The sequence below is a fragment of the Nelumbo nucifera genome, chromosome 7 (assembly GCF_055504915.1).
Source record: "Nelumbo nucifera cultivar China Antique chromosome 7, China Antique-T2T, whole genome shotgun sequence".
Classification (NCBI taxonomy): domain Eukaryota; kingdom Viridiplantae; phylum Streptophyta; class Magnoliopsida; order Proteales; family Nelumbonaceae; genus Nelumbo; species Nelumbo nucifera.
In genome coordinates, this window is record NC_142655.1 from 5,635,883 (window position 1) to 5,652,624 (window position 16,742).

Here is a 16,742-nt window from a genome sequence, read left to right on the forward strand (position 1 = left end):
GTATGAATTGGACTTAAGGAGAGACAGGAGAGACACCTTAGCTCAACGCACTGACAGCCAAAAAAAATATATATCAAACCCATGTACATTAGCCTTTAAAAAGTGATACAACAAAATTACATAGCAGCATGTCATCAGTGCTTGGTTTTGGGCTTTCTTTTTACACATGATTTGACCAGTTGCTTCAATCCCTTCTTGTGGGGCTTCTTCTCAGACTTTTCATCTTCCTTCTCCTTCTCCTTCGCTACCTCCAACTGCAAGCACAGCTAATAAGAGATAATTAACAAGGAGCATTAGGCCGTTAGCTTAATGAATGGCTGAACTCAACAATTCTTAGGTCATGGATCAGACGGCCAGGATGGCATTTTGCCTACCTTTAGTAGACGGTCTTCCACATGGTCCATACGTTCGATGAGACTACCCTTGGCTTCCGTCTCCATCATGACATGCTCAATGGGACGGCAGTGCTTCTCTAGGCTCTTGGGGGAGAAATCGACGGAGGAGTTGCCTCCATCACTCGTTAAGGGCCCACTTGATGTTGCTGATTCATACGAGCTCTTTGAACACCTGTTACATCCTCTAATTTCCTCCAAGTGCCTCAACTGCAACCATATTACGATCAAACTTCAGAACAGATAGATGGGCCAAGAAAAACCGCATTGATGGGGTTATTAGGGCCCATTCAGAGAGAAGAATGAAGAAGGAGGAGGCAAAGCATATCCCTATCTTGCGCCATGGAGGTAGACCAGACTGACTCGGTCTACTTAGGAAGAAATGGAAGAGTCAGACAGACTATCTCAGTCCCTCTCACCCACCGGCCCAAAAGAGTGTCGGGGGCAAAAGGACGAGGCCATGTACTACTCCCATGGCGCATTTTAGGCACTCAAACAAGAGATGGAACATCTCATTCTTACTTACCACGTTATCGAGGCGGTCCAGTCGAGAGAGAATGGGTTCCTCCGTGCAAGCCATGACCGGAGTTCTTCGCCGGAAAAAGAAAAATAAGTTATTCAGAAGGAGAATCTGATGAGGGTTTTCGGTCTTGACTCACTCTTGAGAAAGGTGGGCAAGGAGGATTTTGTAATGAAATTGGAGTACACGTGTCAAATGCAAAAAGTACATCCGGTGCATAAAACACGTGGCATACAAGTGAGCAGCGGCTATAATGTTGATCATGCTGACGTCGTGGGACCTCTTTTTATTAGACACCTCATCAACGACGTGCACCGATCCAAATGAAAGAGATGTCGAGACACGACTAGTTGAGTGGGGCCAACGCATTATCTTGTTGTCAAGATTTCTTGGACCATTTTGTACATGTAGAACCGTAGACGATTCCAATTCAATTGTTGTGCAATAGTTTTTTGGGAACTTCTGCACCGTCTGATTTCTTTTAACGCCACACGAGTCTTCGCTGTTCGCTCCTCAAATCATCAATGGTGGAGAGCCGAGGAATCAAGAACTCGTCTTCTTTTTTTTTTTTTTTTTTTCAAAAAGGATAATAGAAATACGTGTTCCCATGTTAGGCCTACTCCTTGAACGGAGAAAAATTCCAAAAGGAGATTGAGCTGGCTTTACCTTTTGAGTTGGATAATTAAGTGAAAGAAACCATGGGCTCCACCATTTATTCCGAGTAGATGGTTGTAAGAGGCCTTACAATCAAAATGGGTAGGGCCCATTCCTAATTGTCCAAATATGTACTCCAGTTCAGCCCGTCTCAAGTGAAATTGGGCTTCATTCATGTCCAATGTATAAATGGACCGGGTTATTTTTTTGAAAAAAGAAAAAACTCAAATTATATATAGATCAAGTCCTTGGGAGTGTAATTGAAAGACCAATACCGAACCCCTCCTACAGGCCTGAATAGTTACTTCATGAGTTAGCGCATATTTTGTTGTCTATTTACATGCTTAACTGTGCATACATCAAAAGACCTCGTAAGAGAGTAGAACTCATCCGAATACAACTTATTGATCCAAATACAATCTACAGTATTGCAATGTAAGGTGTCGACTACTCCCATGGCATCACAAAAAATAGTGATGACATTGATATTTCTTCTTTTTGCTTCTTGAAGCCCCAGAAAAACTGTCTTGTGCTTGCACAATACTACCTGCAGCTGCCATCACCCTCTTATCTTGTAAAGAAGAACATAAGTACTCGCTATTCGATGAGAATAATAAGAGAAAGCATCATCTGTATGCAGAGTATAAGGAGACGTTGATTGCCATTCCTCCTGGATTTGTTAAAGTGGGGGATTCTCTAGTGAAATAATGTAGTTGTGAGTAGTTTTAACTACCCAGATTGGATTAGGACAGACTTTCATGTATTTTCTTGTTTCTGATATCCCATATACATTTCAGCGCAATGGCACTTTCACCAAATAAAAATTTTTTTCACTCTGTAATTTGGGTAGGAAGTCCATTTAACCACTTTTCAATGTGGTCATGAATGGAGGTGCTTTCATCAGTAGGGAGACAAAGATTCAACTATAAACCACACCAAATTGCCCATGCAAAAGATATATAGTTCTGATTCCAGCTCCTTTTGGCATAAAACACAAAACCTATCTTCATTATTGAGAAAAAACAACTTGTCTTTTGTGGGTATTGCCTCTCAAAAAACTTTTCAAATGAACATTTGGAACCTAAAAGTGATTCTCAAGGCCCATATGTTGTTCCATTTAACTGTATGAGAAGAAGATGAAGGATAGTTCCTTGTGAAACACTGATATGCGAACTTAATAGAATATTTATGACATCGAGAGTGCTTCCACTACACTTGGTCTGCTGTTACATGAAAAGCAATGTGTATTTTCAACGCTTCCCTCACCACCTCAGCATCTAACACTTGGTCTAAAGCTTGCCTATTCCATTCACCACGTAAAAAGGGAGGATGGTGTTGTATATCCCCCATGAACAGATGGAATCCAAGGATCATGAAAGACACTAACATTTCTACCATCCTTTATTTGTCAAATGAAATCAAATTTCAACTTTTTGGCTGTGGCCAAGATCTGTTTCCACCATAGGGAATCATTTTGCTTTGGTTGCATCGTGAAAATGGAGCCTTTCTGCAAATATTTCTCCTTTATAACCCTTACCCACAATCTCTTAGGTTCTATTAGAAACCTCCAAATTTGTTTAGCAAACAATGCCTCATTCATCTCACTTAACTTTCTAAATCCAAGTCTTCTTTTCTTCCTTGATCTGCACATTTTCTCCCAACTTAGTGTATGTAAAGTTTTGTTATTAAGTTTCCTTTCCACCAAAAGAATCTTCAAAGTTTTTCCATTTCAGACGTAATCTTTTTGGGAAGGATGATAGAAAACATCGAGTATATGGGGAGAGATTGGGTTATTGACTTGATCATTGTAGTCCCCCTCGCTTGTGAAAGAAGAGATGCTTTCTATAGAGACATTCTTTGCTTAACTTTGTCCAGCAAGTCTTTATATGCCTTGGTTTTGCTTCTTCCTATCCACATTTGTTTCATATCCAACATTTGAGTGATGAATCTTCGCTTCCTTCTATGTATGTTGCTACTAAATAAGATTGAACTTTTTTGTAAGTTCACTTTCTCTCTTGCGAATTCTTCAAACTTGGTTATAATCTCTTGTAGGTTTTGTAACATTTTTACTTCAGCCCTACAAAAAATTAAATTCATCTACAAAAAGCAGATAAGTTATTTGGGGGGCCTGTCTTGTAAGCTTAAATTCCTTTAAAGTGCCTTGGATTTCTGCTTAAAATAGAAGAGAGGATAGGGCTTGCATAGCTAAGATAAAGAGAAATGGTAAAAAGGGTCACCCTGTCTAATGCCTGCCTTGAGTTGGAGTAAATCTGAGACAACTCCATTCACCTTAACCGAGAAACAAGGAGAGGAGATGCACTATTGTACGAGTTTACACTAGTGTTCTGGGAAACCCACGAGTTGAAGAACTTTTATAATGAAATGTCCATTCAACCTATCATAGGCATTTGACATATCCACTTTAATTGCTACACATCCAACTCCTTTCTTATGCCTTTTCATTTTGATAATCAACTCACGAGACAAGATAATATTATCCAGGCCTTGTCTACCCTTTATAAAAGCAACTTGATTTTTTGCTACCAAATCTTGTAATTTGTTCAGTAGTTGATTTACAAGGCATTTTGTAATTATCTTGTAAACCACATTACAACAGCTAATAGGCCTGAATTGAGAGATGTTCTCAACCTTCTTTTTCTTAGGAATGTACACCAAATTAGTACATTTTATATCATGAGGGAATTCAACTGTATTGAAGAAATGGGCCACAATCTCATATATGTCGTCCCCTATTATATGCCAATATTTTTTATAAAAGGGGAAAAACTATCAGGCCCAGGAGCCGAATTTGATTTCATTTTCTTAACCACTTCCCAAACTTCTTCTCTGGATGGCACTCTTTTTAAATCTTCCTTCTGTTCATGGGTTAGGATGGGGAGCTGTAATTGTTCCAACTCAGCAAAAGAAATCAGTGGCTCTTGTCCAGCTATTGACTCTGCTAATCTTCTGAATGCTCCAGGTACTTCATCAATTGAGAGAATATTCCCTTCAACATCCCTAATCCCCTCATAGTAGTTTATTCTTCTCCTAAAATTTGTCATGTGATGGAAATATTTAGTATTGCGATCACCCTCTTTTAACCAAACTTGATTTTAATTTCCATAATAATTCCTCCCTCCTAAGCCACTTCTCATAATCTCTTTGCAAAATAATGAATTCCTCTGAAGATGTGGGATCAGATTTTTTTGCTTCAAGAGCTATCATTTTCTCCTCCAAAAGCTTTAGTCTATCATTGATGTAACCAAATGAGGCTCTGTTCCGGGGGGGGGGGGATTCTTCTGTAATTCTTTTTTCACATTCTTGTTCCTCAGCCCACATTGGTTGGAAATGGAACTAAGTGGGTCCCTTTAATTTTTTGGAGTGCGTCTCTAAAATGATCATTGCATGATCAGAATATAAGGAAAATTTAGTAAAAGCATTAGCCTCTGGGAAACACCGAAGCCATTTTGGAGAAGCTAAGCATCTGTCTAACCTTTCCTTTACCCTATTTTGGCCATGCTGATTGTTCGACCAAGTATAGTAGGGCCCTCTACTATGGACTTCTGAAAGATTAAAATGTTCTACCACTTGGGTGAGAGATTGGGATGGGGTGTGATGTCGAGGTCTATGACCCACAAAATCTTGATTATAAAGGGTATCATTCAAGTCACCACACAACACCTTGCATCCTGAAGAGAACTTAGAGATAGAAAGGAGGACCACAACTGGGTCCATTTGGGTTTATTAGGGTGTCCATAAGTAAAGGCAATATACCAACATTGTTGGCAGGTTGCATTTGCAATTTCACATAAAATGAGCCTTTCATTCTTATGCAACACTGTGAGCAAACAGTCAACCTTCCAACAACAGAATAAACCCCCATATTTGCCTTGTGCATAGACTTTCACATAATGTTGGTATTTCAATCTCTTAGCAAGAGCAGCTCCTTTGTTCTCGCTCAATTTGGTTTCCGATAGGAATAGAATATCAGGGTTGAGAGTATTACTTGAGATATCGCATCGTATTTGGGTTATTACAACCCCTAACATTCCAAAGTATTATGCGCAGATTAGAAAGATTTGTCCATAATTCAGTTTGGAATCCACCAAGATTAAAAAAGTTTCACTCCTAGTTACCGGAAAATCCAAGTTACTAGAAAGCAGATCCAGATTTAAATGTACGGGAAAATTTATGATGCGAAAAAGATATGGTACGGGAAGAGTTTTGACCAATCAAAACCCACCCATGAATTTTGATAAATAACACCTAATTGACTATCACGTTTATGATTGCAGTTGACTGGTCAGAAGTTTTTTAGATATCATATTTTTTTTCATATCATAGTCGAACCCTAAATGTATATTAGGCCCGAAACCCTAGCTCTTGATGGAATATTTATTGAGATTAGAGCTACGTTTGGCAAGCCTTTCCGAGCGGGCTTTGGGCTGTTTAGAAGCCTGGAAGCCTGAATTCTGGGCTTTTCCCGTTTGGCAATAGAAAGATCTATTCGGGAAAAGCTCTAGCCCATAAAAGATGCCAGAAGCCCGAATCTGAGCTTTTTTAGGAAGCTTCAAATGAAGCTTTTACAATCTTTTAGTGCCCCGTCTTCTTCGAACGTGTGGTACGATGCACACACTTGGGAGAAAATGGATTATCTTTTCACAAAAACTATTTGAATGTGTAAGTGGGACCTACCAATGGTATGTGGGGCCCATTTTGGAAAATGTATGTGGGGCCCACATTAGGTATTATGTGGGACCCACCTTGTAAAATGTATGTGGGCCCCACATACATGTCCACACATGGACCCCACATGCATGGCCACCAATGGTATGATGGGCACACCTTGTAAAATGTACGTTGGCCCCACATACATGTCGACACATGTACCCCACATGCATGTCCACCAATGGTATGTCGGGTCCACCTTGTAAAATGTACATGGGCCCCACATACATGTCCACCAATGGTATGTGAGTCTCACCTTAGAAAATGTATGTGGGTCCCACGTGTTAAATGATAGGTTTGTTGGCCCACACACAAGACATTCACATTAACAAACGGTCTTGTAGCTTTTATTATCTTTTGTAAGATCTATGTGAAATATTTCAACCAAACAGTCTTTAGTCTTCCAAGATCTATTTGCAAAAGCTTATCCTATCTTTTAACCATCAAATCTTGTAACAGATCTTCTGGAAAAGACTTGCCAAACAGGCACTAGGTTTTATAGAAAGCTTTTTCAATAAGTTTTAACCAAATCTAAGATCTAGAAGATCTAGAATACTAGGTCTAAAAGTTTAGCCCCAGATGTGAAGATCCATTACCATAAAACCTATCGCTTTTGGCTTGAAAGCTGAAATAGAAAGCTTGCAATGGGAAAAAACTTACAGGCTTGTTGCCAAAAGAATAGATGATGAAAAGGGAATCTCAGGCTTGTTTCCAATGGACCGGGCTTGGGCTTGAGACAAACAACGCCTTTCAAAATTGAGATTTTTTTCTCTGATCCCATTTCTATTTTAAATCAATTTGGCATCATTCCACGGGAGTATTCCTCACGTTGTTGACGTCCCTGCGGAATGGAAACACGTTTGGCATGACATTTTAGGTGGGAACGATGCATTCCCAACTTGTATTTTTGGAGTGACCAGGACGTAACTCCACAAAATGAGAAACTTGGGAACACGCAGTTCTCAAGACATCATCTTTAAAGTTGTATTTGCTATTGTACCTGTTTATTGAAAAAAATGCTATTACATCAGTGCCACATAGGTGTTGGCATTTATTGCATATGAAGCAAAATGAAACAACTGTTTGGTTTCACCATTTATCAAATAAATGGTAGAAAACTGAAACGCTTTGATTTTTGTGCATGAGGCATTTAAGGAAACGTCAAATTCTTGTTTTCCCCAATGCCCCAGTATTTCTTGAAACCAAATGCTCATGCGGCACATTTTAATGGGTATTAATCTGAGGTGGAGAGTAAAAAATGTTTTAAAGTAAAGTCCAACCAAATAACAAAAATAGGAAACATTTAATGTGACAAGTATAAATTAATGCTTAAAGTGAACAAGTACAAATAAACGGCCTATCCATAAACGCCTACGGAACCAAACACATACTAAGAAAGCCCAAAGCGAAGTTGAGTGGGGTTTCTTCCTTCTTCCTACCACCAAGGGACTCCCAACCTATTGTAGAGCTTCAACCAGGCTGCCTGGGTTTTTCTTGCAACCAATCCTTCATGTTTTTCTACCACACATGTAAGAGCCCATCACTCCTTGCAATCGTTCCTTTACTCTATAATTTCTTCTTGCTTTCAACAACCTAGGCTAATCTCTTTGTTGTTTTGTTTACTCATTTTCGTTGCATTCAAACAATTGTTTCTCTTGCAAACTATCGTTCCTTCACGTTTTTCCGCCTCACAGGTAAGAGCCCCTCGCTCCTTATGATTGTTTTTCTTGCAAACAATCGTTGCTTTCAAATCCATGCTTTGTATGTGGATGGATTTGAAAAACCATCCACATTGTTTCTTAAGATTCAATAGCGTATTTAAACAAGAACATTGTTTCTGTTTCTTTAAAATAGAAACTTGCTCCTGAGGAACAAATTGCCAAACACTAGTGTTATTCCCCAAGAACCAGAAATTCAATTCCTGTTCTGGAACAGGAATTTCTCCGGGAACAGAAACAGGCAGGAACAATGCCATATGGGGCCTAAGCCTTATAAGAATGCAGCACTGCAGAAGTACCAATTCAAACCTTCTATAGCCAAGTTGAAATCATTACCAGAATCAACAATGTTAAATAATACATCACTCCCAAAATAACCAAAAGCACTAGCCAGTCCCCTGTAAGAAGACCATCTACAGCTTCTGTAAGAAGAAGCGATCTTCTGCAAATGGAAGGGGCTACAAGGATTAGGGGCAGACCAAAACAGTCATGGGTTGAAGCAGTAAAAAATGATTGATGCGCTTATAATTTAACAATGTATATGACACTAAATAGAATGGAATGGCCAAACTGGATTTATGTAGCCGATCCCATCGGTCAGATTCTCAGTCACATTGCTTATACCACTAAGAACCATAAATCTAGCCATAAAAGCATGTAGACATCTCAAGTTCTTGCTTAAATTGAAAATACAGGTACCTCATGTTGTCTGTTCTGTATTATTAGCAATAGTTAATGGGAAATAGAGTGAAGATTAAGCCGCCAATCTATTACCTTTGTGTTGGTAACTTGATATATTTACTTGTACAAGAAATTGTGCAACATTTCTTATTAGATTGTGGAAAATAATTCAAATAAAATCTTTTAAAACCTAATTTGTTGGGCTAAATGTAAGTATCTATTGTTATTTTGGAAGTGAAAAGGGAAGAAGAGCAACATAAATGTGGTATCAGAGTAAGCGGGTAACCCATCACCCAATCTTCTCTGGGGTGTTTGTATCATCAGATGGCCATATGACAGTTTCCATGAGTCGTTCGCGCATCAATTCCAGGTTCTGATCTGAGATCTCCTTATAAATTGCACCATGATCACATTTCTGTATTGTCAAGAGAGGCAAGACAAGTGAGTTGATTATTTAAAGTAACAAATTTCCTGCAAGTAGAAACTTAAGCATACCTTAATCCATTTACCATACAAGTGAAGGCGGGTCACCATCACTCTTTCAGCAAGATCATGTTTCTCCTGCAAATTATATATGTATGTTCCAAACTTTGTTACACGACCAAGCATAAACTAGTCAAAAGCTTCATTCAGATCAAGTTTCTGTACCTTTGCAAGAGTATGGATAAAGCGCTTTCCATCACCAGGTTTGTTAGTCACTACAAAACTGTCAAAAAGGTGAATGAAACAAGTGTGAGAAGAAAAATAGTTAATTGCTGTCATTATCCATCCCCTTCTGATGCATCATCAGATGAAGCAGAAGCTTATGAAATCCAAATTAGCCTACACTTGCAATAGATCTTTAGTTTGATAGATTTCACTATTTATGGTGATTCCATTAGTACCATCAACCTGTTCAAGAGGAAAGATGTTTATATCCGTGGCATCTCACAACAATCATCAGCAATGCAAGAGCCATGCTTTCTGATTTTCTGGATGTTAACCTAAGCACATTACTCGATAAACAGTTTTTTTCCCTATTTGTCAAGTGCATTGCACCAAATCAAGAGAAGTTACAGGAGTCTATCTTTAAGCTTCTTCCTGACATCTTAGTTGGAAGGGATTTGCTTCCTCCATCCTAATTCAGTTGCTTTCTTTTACCAAGGTAGAGAGAAAAAAAATCATAAAATGCCACAACCACTTGGTTGTGTGCCAATATATATATATATATATATATATATATATATATATATATATTTATCAATAACAACACTTTTATTAAAAGAGATATGTAAGATACAACCAGAAAGGAGGGGTAAAATGTCTTAACCCTCCCTTTCAAACCTGAAAAAACATATTACAGAATAGCCCAAAACAAATTAGATCTTCCCACCCTTTGTTTAGCTAAGGAGTCAGCCATGGAGTTGGTACTCCTCTTAGCCCATTGAAACCTTATAGTCATGTTCTGAGTTAGTTGCTTGATTTTCTTTCTTTCATTTGAGAATTTCCACATGCTGGACTCTTCCATCTGCAACCATCTAACAGTCAGTTGGGAGTCATCTTCCACCAACAACTTGCTAATATTCAGCTGCTTAGCCCTTTTGACTCCTACAACTGCTAGGATTTCGGCTCTCAGAGAATCCCCCCAGCCTATAGGTCCTGAAAACATAGCAATAATTCGCCCTTCTTCATTCCTGAAAATACCACCTATGCCTGAAGGGCCTAGATTTCCTTCACTACTACCATCAAAATTCAATTTGATGAAACCCAAGTTTGGTGGAGTCCAAACAGGTCTGATATCACTAGACATAGGAGCTACCGAGCCACTTTTTCCCAGTTTCTAATTGTGTATCCTACTGAATAGGCTTCAAAAAGCTTCAAAGACTTGACCTAATGAGCCACCTTGACATATACAAATTCTATGAGGGCTTCCCTGCTTTTCTCTTTTTCATGAAATAATCTTTGATTTCTTTCTTCCCAAACCGTCCAGCAAACAGCAGCTCTAGCGCATCTCCACAAAATTTTACCTCTTTTCTTTAGACCCCTCACTAAAGTGGAGCTGAACACTTGAAGGGGAGGGCCACCTACAACCAAATAAAGAAAAGAACCAACACCAAATATCTGAAACAAAGGGGCAAGAGACAAGCAAGTGATAGCAGCTTTCACCATTCTTCTTACATAAGATGCACCAGTGTGGGGATAAACACTAATTAGGCCTTTTCTTTTGAAGTAGGTCACAAGTGTTACACTTTTCTAGGATTGCTTCCCAGCAAAAAACACCTACCCTAGGAGGGGTGGGGCTACCCAAACTTCCCGAACTGGAAAAGGAGGCCCAGGTACCGGACTAGACTATGCCAATGCTTTGAAGGAGGAGCAGGAGAAGATACCCGAGGGAACAAGAGACCACACCTGAAGTCCACAATGGAAGGTTCAAGGACTACCTCATCTAAGATTTTAAGTAGATTCGAAATGGGCTCCAACTCAGAATCTCTGAGAGCCCTTTTAAGACCTAAGTTCCAACCAGTAGCGGAATTAGACAAGGTAGCAAATGTTGCTATTGGTTCATTTTTAAACCTAGACAGAGCAAACAAAGAGGGAAACTGCTCTTTCAAGGGAAAATCCCCCACCCAAGTGTGTTCCCAAAAAAGTACAGACAAACCATAACCAAGATCGTACCTGATAAATGGAAGAAAAGACTGCAGGATAGCATGAATCGACTTCCAAGGGGAGGCTCTTGAAGCCCTAGATGATAGTCCCGGATCCCAGCCATCTGCTTCTTGCCCATGAATACCTAAGATTATTTTAGCCCACAAATTTTCTTTTTCTTTGGACCATCTCCATAACCATTTCCCTAAAAGAGCTTCATTCTTCTTCTGCAGATTTGCCAGCCCCAGTCCCCCTTCACTTTTAGGCCTTGTTACTAGATCCCACCTAACTCTATGGTCCTTTCTCTCCTCCCCAGGTTCCTATAAAAAGTCCCTCATTAATTTTTCCAACTCTCTACAAACTCCTTCTAGGATTCTGAACATCGACAAGAAATATACTGGAAGGTTTGCCAAAGTTGACTTAATCAGTGTTATCCTGCCCCCCCCAGAGACAAGTAGTTCTTCTTCCAGGAAGCTAGCCTTTTAGTGAACCTGTCAATCACCAGATTCCAAAAGCTCATTTTTCTGGGATTGTCTCCCAAAGGAAGCCCAAAGTACTTCAGTGGCCAATGAGCTATCTCACATCCTAACACTTGAGTCCTTTCCTCCACCTCTTCCTCATTCATATTAATACCAATCACACAGCTCTTACCTAGATTTACCTTGAGGCTAGTCATTTGTTCAAACACCCTAATCACCATCTTCATATTGCACACCCGGCTAATCTCCTCTCCATCACAAAACAAAATTGTGTCATCTGCAAATTGTAGATGAGTGACCAGAACCCTATCCCTCCCCACTCTCCAACCACTTATCAGATTCTTGGAGTCTGCCCTCTCAATAAGCCTCCCTAGCACTTCAACAATTAGGGTAAAGAGAAAAGGGGAGAGGGGGTCCCCTTGCCTAATACCCCGCACAGCTGAAAAGTAATCCACCACCTTGCCATTTACTAACACAGAATAATGGCAAGTCCTAATGCACCCTTTAATCCACTTGCACCACCTCTGCCCAAAACCACAAGACTCTAGCACTTCCAACAACAGAGAACAATCAACCAGATCATATGCCTTCTCCAAGTCCAACTTACACACTAGCCCTTTCTCACCTCTACTTCTGTAGCCTCCCTCACTCTCATTTGCAATTAAGATTTGGTCCATAATTTGTCTATTCGTCACGAAGGCACCTTGGTTATGGGAGATGATCGAGGGGAGCACCTCTCTAATTCTTCTGGATAGCACCTTGGCAATGATCTTGTAGAGGCTGTTAACCAAACTGATGGGTCTGAACTCTTTAGGATGAGAACCCCCAACCTTCTTCGGTATTAAAGCAATAAAAGTAGAATTCAGGCCTGGGTTTATCACCAAAATTGGAAATTCAAGGCCAATATTTAGTAACCAAATTTGGAAATTTTCATACAGAATTTGCTCAACCAACTATAAAATCCTTTCATCAATGATGACTAGGAACATCGATAAATTCAACACATGCCTAATGAATGTAACAGCATAAGTGCAGTTTGCTGATGCCCTGGTGAATGTCAAAGATCAAAAAAGCTCTTAAAACCATTTCATATGATATCTATCATTGCAATCTCCTCTAAAAAGAATAAGCATAAATCCACCATGCTGCTATTGACTTGGGCAAGTCTCTTATTTTCCTAAAGATTTCAATGAAGACTATTATAAGCTCTGCTCAGCCACATATGACCTTTTCATTTGGTACTCCTTAATTTTTATTTTTTTTTTCAAATTTTCAGATAATGAGTAAAGTCTCCAAGTCTATAACATATACAGGTATGCAAAACAAGATGCATGATAATTGGATAATCACAAAAGAAACATCAATTAGAGTCTTTACAAAGAAATGAAAAGAAAAATGGTCCACTTACTCATAAAACCATCTGTACTGTGTAGGGTTCATCTCATAGAGTTGATTAAGAACAGTCCTTACTGCTTTGTATGTAAAATAGTTGAGTAATTGCTGCAAGCCAATAGATTCTTGGTCAGAGTACAATAGTATGATTGGGAATAATACATTAATCTGAGAATGATACTGATCCAATATTCCCTAAAAAAAAAAAAATTGAAGTCACAATGGAATTAATCAAAGCAAGCAGACTAACAAGTAGAAATGCAGAAATGTCAGAATACTAACTTTCTAGAAATGGAATTCATGCATAGATGTATTTTCTGAAATTAGCCACAAAGATATTCACATGAAGGCAAGCAATGATTTTATATAGAAATTCCTCTAAAGAGAATATGCTATTGTCACATAGGCATACAACAATAACTTGTATCTGAACCAAAATCTTTCAAGAGAGCACATTTAAAAGAAAGAATGGCTACTTGGATATCAACTCCCCACCCTTTCTTGGATGGGTTCATTCTAAGCTATGATATCCAGATACCTGTACAAGGGTGCCATATGGTTTCAGATACTTCAATTTTTAGTGCAAATTTTGTATCCGATACCATATCCGGTGCAAATTTTGAACTTCTGATTCAGTTCACTTTGATGAGATTTGCTCATCTCGAGACTGTCTAGAATTACAACTCATCAAACCCAGATATTAATCGAAGAAGTTGTGCTTAATGAAGCACAGAATGTGTTTTCCAATGGTTGTGAGGTCCTCTATCTCATAGAAAACTAGATTAATTCATCAAAGAAGTTGTGCTTAAAGAAGCACAGAATGTGTTTTCCAATGGTTGTACTGAACTCCACAAGGAACTGTTATGAAGGCTTGGTTTGGAAGGAGTGCAAATACGAATATGTAGAGTGCAAAACACTATATTTTGTATGATTTTGTATGTATTTGCACTGTACATATTTGTATTTGTACTCTTTCCAAACTGAACCGAAAGGTTAGTGAGGAAATATTATTAATTTCCATTTCTCCATAATCAAAATTTTTGAATTGCATAAGAGCTTTGTGAACAAAGAAACCACATTAAAATTGAACCTTAAAAGTTCATAAAAAGCTCATAATAACAATAATGGCCGATTTAGATGGTTTGCTCACCGTTTTAACATCATCAAAGCTATCCTCATACTGTCCTGCAACTTCATTGACGATCACAAGACGCCGAGCCTTTCTCTGTCTCTTCGAACGCTGGTTAACAGAACCTGATATCGCTTTGAATGAAAGACGCGATTCATGCCAGGCATCAATGAATGAGCTGCTCAATTCCAATGTCCCCGGCCGCTTAAATTGTTTCTTACCTGTTAAACTTCTGTACAACCCCAGATCCCCCGAACTCTTGAAATTCATACTAGATGAAGAAAGAACATCTAAACAAAGACATGGGCTAGCATGAGTGTCGACCATAGATGAGCCCACGATTGATAGAGCTCCCACCATCCTCTCACACCCTCAAACAAAGAGCTTCCTGGAAACCACACCAAGATTTCTTCTTTAAAACTGTAATTTGGATCGAAATAAGAGATACCCACCAAGGAAAAATTGCAAACCTGTAGTGGGTATCAACGAAATCCAAAGATCAGTTTTAGAGAATTTAAAGAAGATTCATGAACTGGGTATGGGAAAAATTGCAGAGGGAGAATGAACCTTGAATAAGAAACAGGCTGTGGAGGCTGGGAAGTTGGGATGCAAACGCGTTCTTTCGAGGATCCTTCAACCCTCCTCACCAGACGATTTTCTGAGGTCCAAATGGCTCCTTTCAAAACCTTCACTCATCGAAGCTGACGCATCTCGCCAGTATTCCAATTTGGTGGCTTCTTTTTCCACGTGTCTGACTTTCGTTGGGTTCTGCAGTCGTGCAAGATTCTAATGCCTTGAAGGTTTGAGCATACTTTTCGTGAGGGAAATCCTACGTAAGATTCCATGCGTAGCAAGCAGAGATTCTCGTATAAAGTCAAATAACAGAATACCAACATCAATACCTAAGAACATAAGTTCTCTGATACGAAAGAAGCCACATATCTACTGAACCCCAAAACCCAAAAAAAAAAAAAAAAAAGTAAACAAAAACAAAAGGCCAAAAATATTATTTTTACACAAAACAAAATTGGGCCCTCGAGTAACAAGATTACTTGCAGAACTAAAAGCTTGACTGAAGTCACTGAACATTTTCTGATCTAGAAAGTTCTGTTAGCCAACCCCATGGCAGTCTAACAAACCACGTGGTTCATCTTCAAGATAAAAAGACAAGACTTGATTACTGGCAAGGTACGTACCATTGGTTTCATTGAAAATAAATCAAGTCTAAGCTTGAAAAGCGCATGATTTACAGCAGAAATTGATTAGAAATCAATGACAATGGAAAGTCACGACCAGTGAGACCCTCAAACTGTTTGAGTATTGATTTGCCGAAAGATTGAATCCAGTAGAGCAGAATTGACATCTAAAAGTAATCAAAAGCAATTGGAGCCAAAATGAATTTGACCATTTTTGTGGAAGGCTGGCCATCAAACTCCATAAACAGCGAGCCTAATTTAATTAGCTTTCCCTAACCCCACTGTTGGTCCCACCCAATATGACTTCTTCCTCATCATCTGAAGGCCAAACTTCATCTCAAATATGTTACCTCGGAATGGGTTGAGCAGACTGTTGGCCCTTCTCATAATTTGATTTCTGAGGCTATTATATAAGTCCCTCTTTTCTAATTGTAGGGTGGAGCTTAGAATCTGAAAAAGATGAGAGAGAGAGAGAATGTTAAAAAAGTAATTTTTAATGTACTATTTACTTTGAAGAATGCCTTGATCACTCTTATTATTACAGGAAGTTAGTATGGACCAACAGGGAGAGCCCTGTGAGCTGTGAACAGCACAGGCTGTTGAACGTAGACAGCCAAATTTTGTTTCTTTATTATGAGGACAATTGTTAATTTATTACACAAGTTTATAAAAAGAATCAATTATTATATTAATAAGTAAAAGACGGCTATAATCGGTGAGAGGTTAGTGAAACTGTGACTGGAATGGGAACAGAGGTGGGTACATATGAGGCCTGGTGGCTATACCATTGAAGAGCAGGCAGGTTTGATTAATTTCGCGTATATGCGTGCTTTTGGAGTGATGCTGAGCGACCATATCAAGTTTCAGGTCTTTGACAAATTCGAAACAATGAAGTAGCTACCTCACATGGCTGAGGTCAAACCAACCCTTGCCAAAGATAAGTTCACAACATATTTGATAATAGGTTTCACCGTTGCAGGGTTGCAGCCCATGCATTGCATGGAGATGCAGTTGTTCAGCAAGAGTTGGCTTAGGAATGGCAACAGGGTGGGGCAGGCCCTGTTGGGGACGGATCAAATTGCCATAATGTCGTGATTTCAATTCCTCCATATTTGAGTTTTCATCCTCTCTTATTAAACACGACAATTATCTTTTTATAGTTGAGACTTTGAATTTCAATTCAAGAATGTGACGCTATGAAGTAAAAGGCAATTATCCGATGTTGGTC

At 39.1% G+C, this 16,742-nt stretch overlaps 2 protein-coding genes across 5 annotated transcripts; both read right to left on the reverse strand.

Annotated features, from left to right (window-relative positions):
• Positions 1 to 51: 51 nt before the first annotated feature.
• LOC104597417 (uncharacterized) lies at positions 52 to 1,203 on the reverse strand. Of its 2 annotated transcripts, none has more exons than XM_010258929.3 (3): positions 919 to 1,203; positions 375 to 602; positions 52 to 266 (listed from the first exon to the last, which is right to left on the reverse strand). In XM_010258929.3, the coding sequence occupies exons 1-3, from the start codon at positions 970 to 972 to the stop codon at positions 135 to 137; spliced, it is 414 nt and encodes a 137-aa protein (XP_010257231.1). In that variant the 5' UTR covers positions 973 to 1,203; the 3' UTR covers positions 52 to 134. The 2 variants fall into 2 exon arrangements, with proteins under 2 accessions (XP_010257231.1, XP_010257232.1); XM_010258930.3 differs by having other exon boundaries at positions 52 to 254; positions 919 to 1,130.
• A 6,094-nt stretch (positions 1,204 to 7,297) lies between these two features.
• On the reverse strand, positions 7,298 to 15,038 carry LOC104597418 (chaperonin-like RbcX protein 2, chloroplastic). 3 transcript variants are annotated; one of them, XM_010258933.3, is made up of 6 exons: positions 14,886 to 15,038; positions 14,340 to 14,706; positions 13,206 to 13,297; positions 9,342 to 9,399; positions 9,189 to 9,254; positions 7,298 to 9,108 (listed from the first exon to the last, which is right to left on the reverse strand). In XM_010258933.3, the coding sequence occupies exons 2-6, from the start codon at positions 14,676 to 14,678 to the stop codon at positions 8,983 to 8,985; spliced, it is 681 nt and encodes a 226-aa protein (XP_010257235.1). In that variant the 5' UTR covers positions 14,679 to 14,706; positions 14,886 to 15,038; the 3' UTR covers positions 7,298 to 8,982. The 3 variants fall into 3 exon arrangements, with proteins under 3 accessions (XP_010257235.1, XP_010257234.1, XP_088747543.1); XM_010258932.3 differs by having other exon boundaries at positions 14,340 to 14,788; positions 14,886 to 15,009; XM_088891417.1 differs by having other exon boundaries at positions 14,340 to 14,974.
• Between the last annotated feature and the right edge of the window lie 1,704 nt (positions 15,039 to 16,742).